The sequence below is a fragment of the Carlito syrichta genome, unplaced genomic scaffold (genome assembly GCF_000164805.1).
Source record: "Carlito syrichta isolate Samal-C Ts95f unplaced genomic scaffold, Tarsius_syrichta-2.0.1 Scaffold315526, whole genome shotgun sequence".
Lineage (NCBI taxonomy): Eukaryota > Metazoa > Chordata > Mammalia > Primates > Tarsiidae > Carlito > Carlito syrichta.
The window spans coordinates 1,714-3,097 of NW_007259622.1; the positions used below are offsets into that span (position 1 = coordinate 1,714).

A 1,384-nucleotide genomic window follows, 5' to 3' on the forward strand; every position below is an offset into this window, starting at 1 on the left:
CTACCAGACCGATGAAAGCACCCAAAGCAAGAGATGCGGGGCTGGCACAGCTGTGGGGAACAGGCACCCCCAGGCAGTGTGGGCAGGAGGCGGGCACAGCTCTCTCGGAAAGCACAGGCCTGGGGGCGTGGTCATGCCGCTCTCGGGATATCAGAGGGGTTTTCCTGGCCATGGGACATGGGCACTGTCTGGAATGTGTGTGGGTGTCACGACCGGGGGTGCTTTGGCGCGGAGTGGGGGGTGGAAGTCAGGGACGCTGCTCAGCACCCTGCCCAGCACCCTGCCGTGCCCAGACGCCCCCGAGAAAGAGCCACTGCTCTCCAAGTGGCCCAGGGCACTCCAGGGCATGGGGCGGCTGTCCTGGGATCCGGCCCCAACGTCAGGAGGGGCCTGGAGCAATCATCTCACATGCGCTCGACAGCGAGAAAGAAACTCATCCAAAAGCAGAGGGAGCGGCCAGGCCACACGGCCCACGTGGCGTGGACACCTAACACAGCCACAGCCCAGGACCCGGGCAGTGCAAGAACTGTGGGAAGCTGGGTCCGGCTGCATCCCTGCTGCCACATCCACGTCCACCCCTGCTTGGAAGAGCACTGAGACCTGGCTCCCACCCAAGGCAACAGTGGGACGAGTGTTCTGGCAGTGACAAAGCTGTGGCGTCCTTAGGGACAAAATGCTGGAGGTCGCAGAGGCCTCGTGGAGAGCTGGGGTCCCCGCCGGGGTCGCCCACTCACCAGCAGTGCCGCACGGTTGTAGATGCGCTCAAAAGCAGGCGCCAGCGGGATCTCCTCGATGCGGAAGGTGACGCCTGAGAAGCTGAGCTGGCGTGCGATGTACATGCCGCTCACCTTCATGTCCATGGCCACAATCTCCATGGCGCCCACGCCTCTGTGGATGGACACAGCGCCTGAGCAAGGCCAGGGCCTGGGAGAGGAACAGAGCAGCAAGCACAGCCCAGCGCAGTGGGGGGACGGCGGGAGCAAAGGCCTCTTGGCCACACAGGGACAGACAGCAGCTGGGGTGGGCAGGGACTGGGCAGGAGGCCGGTGAGGCAGAGTCCAGTCAGCAAGGAGTCCGCTTGGAACGACAGGCGGCACCAGGCAGAGGAGAGGTGTGACTGTTTTCTTTTCTCTGCGTCCAGGTCTCTGCTGCCCAGGCTGGAGGGCAGTGCACGATCACGGCTCTGCAGCCTCAACCTCCTGGGCTCAAGTGGTCCTCCTGCCTCAACGTCTCGAGTAGCTGGGACTACAGGCACTACCAGACCCAGCTCTTTTTTTTAAAAGCAGGATTTATTGAGAGGACAGAAAAGTTCCCACAGTGGGAGGGGACCCGAAGGGGTTGCCCTGGCTCATTCTTTAATTTTTTTTTTTTTTGGGTTGGGGGT

At 62.2% G+C, this 1,384-nt stretch overlaps 1 protein-coding gene across 1 annotated transcript in view; it reads right to left on the bottom strand.

Moving 5' to 3' along the window:
- Window positions 1–1,384, bottom strand: part of LOC103275536 (protein strawberry notch homolog 2-like) — a gene marked incomplete at its 3' end in the record, with an annotated part of 29,091 nt that overhangs the window by 982 nt on the left and 26,725 nt on the right. The window contains exon 11 of the mRNA XM_021706397.1: window positions 735–888. Within this exon, the coding sequence (XP_021562072.1) occupies window positions 735–888 (154 nt within the window). The remainder of the gene's footprint in view (window positions 1–734; window positions 889–1,384) is intronic.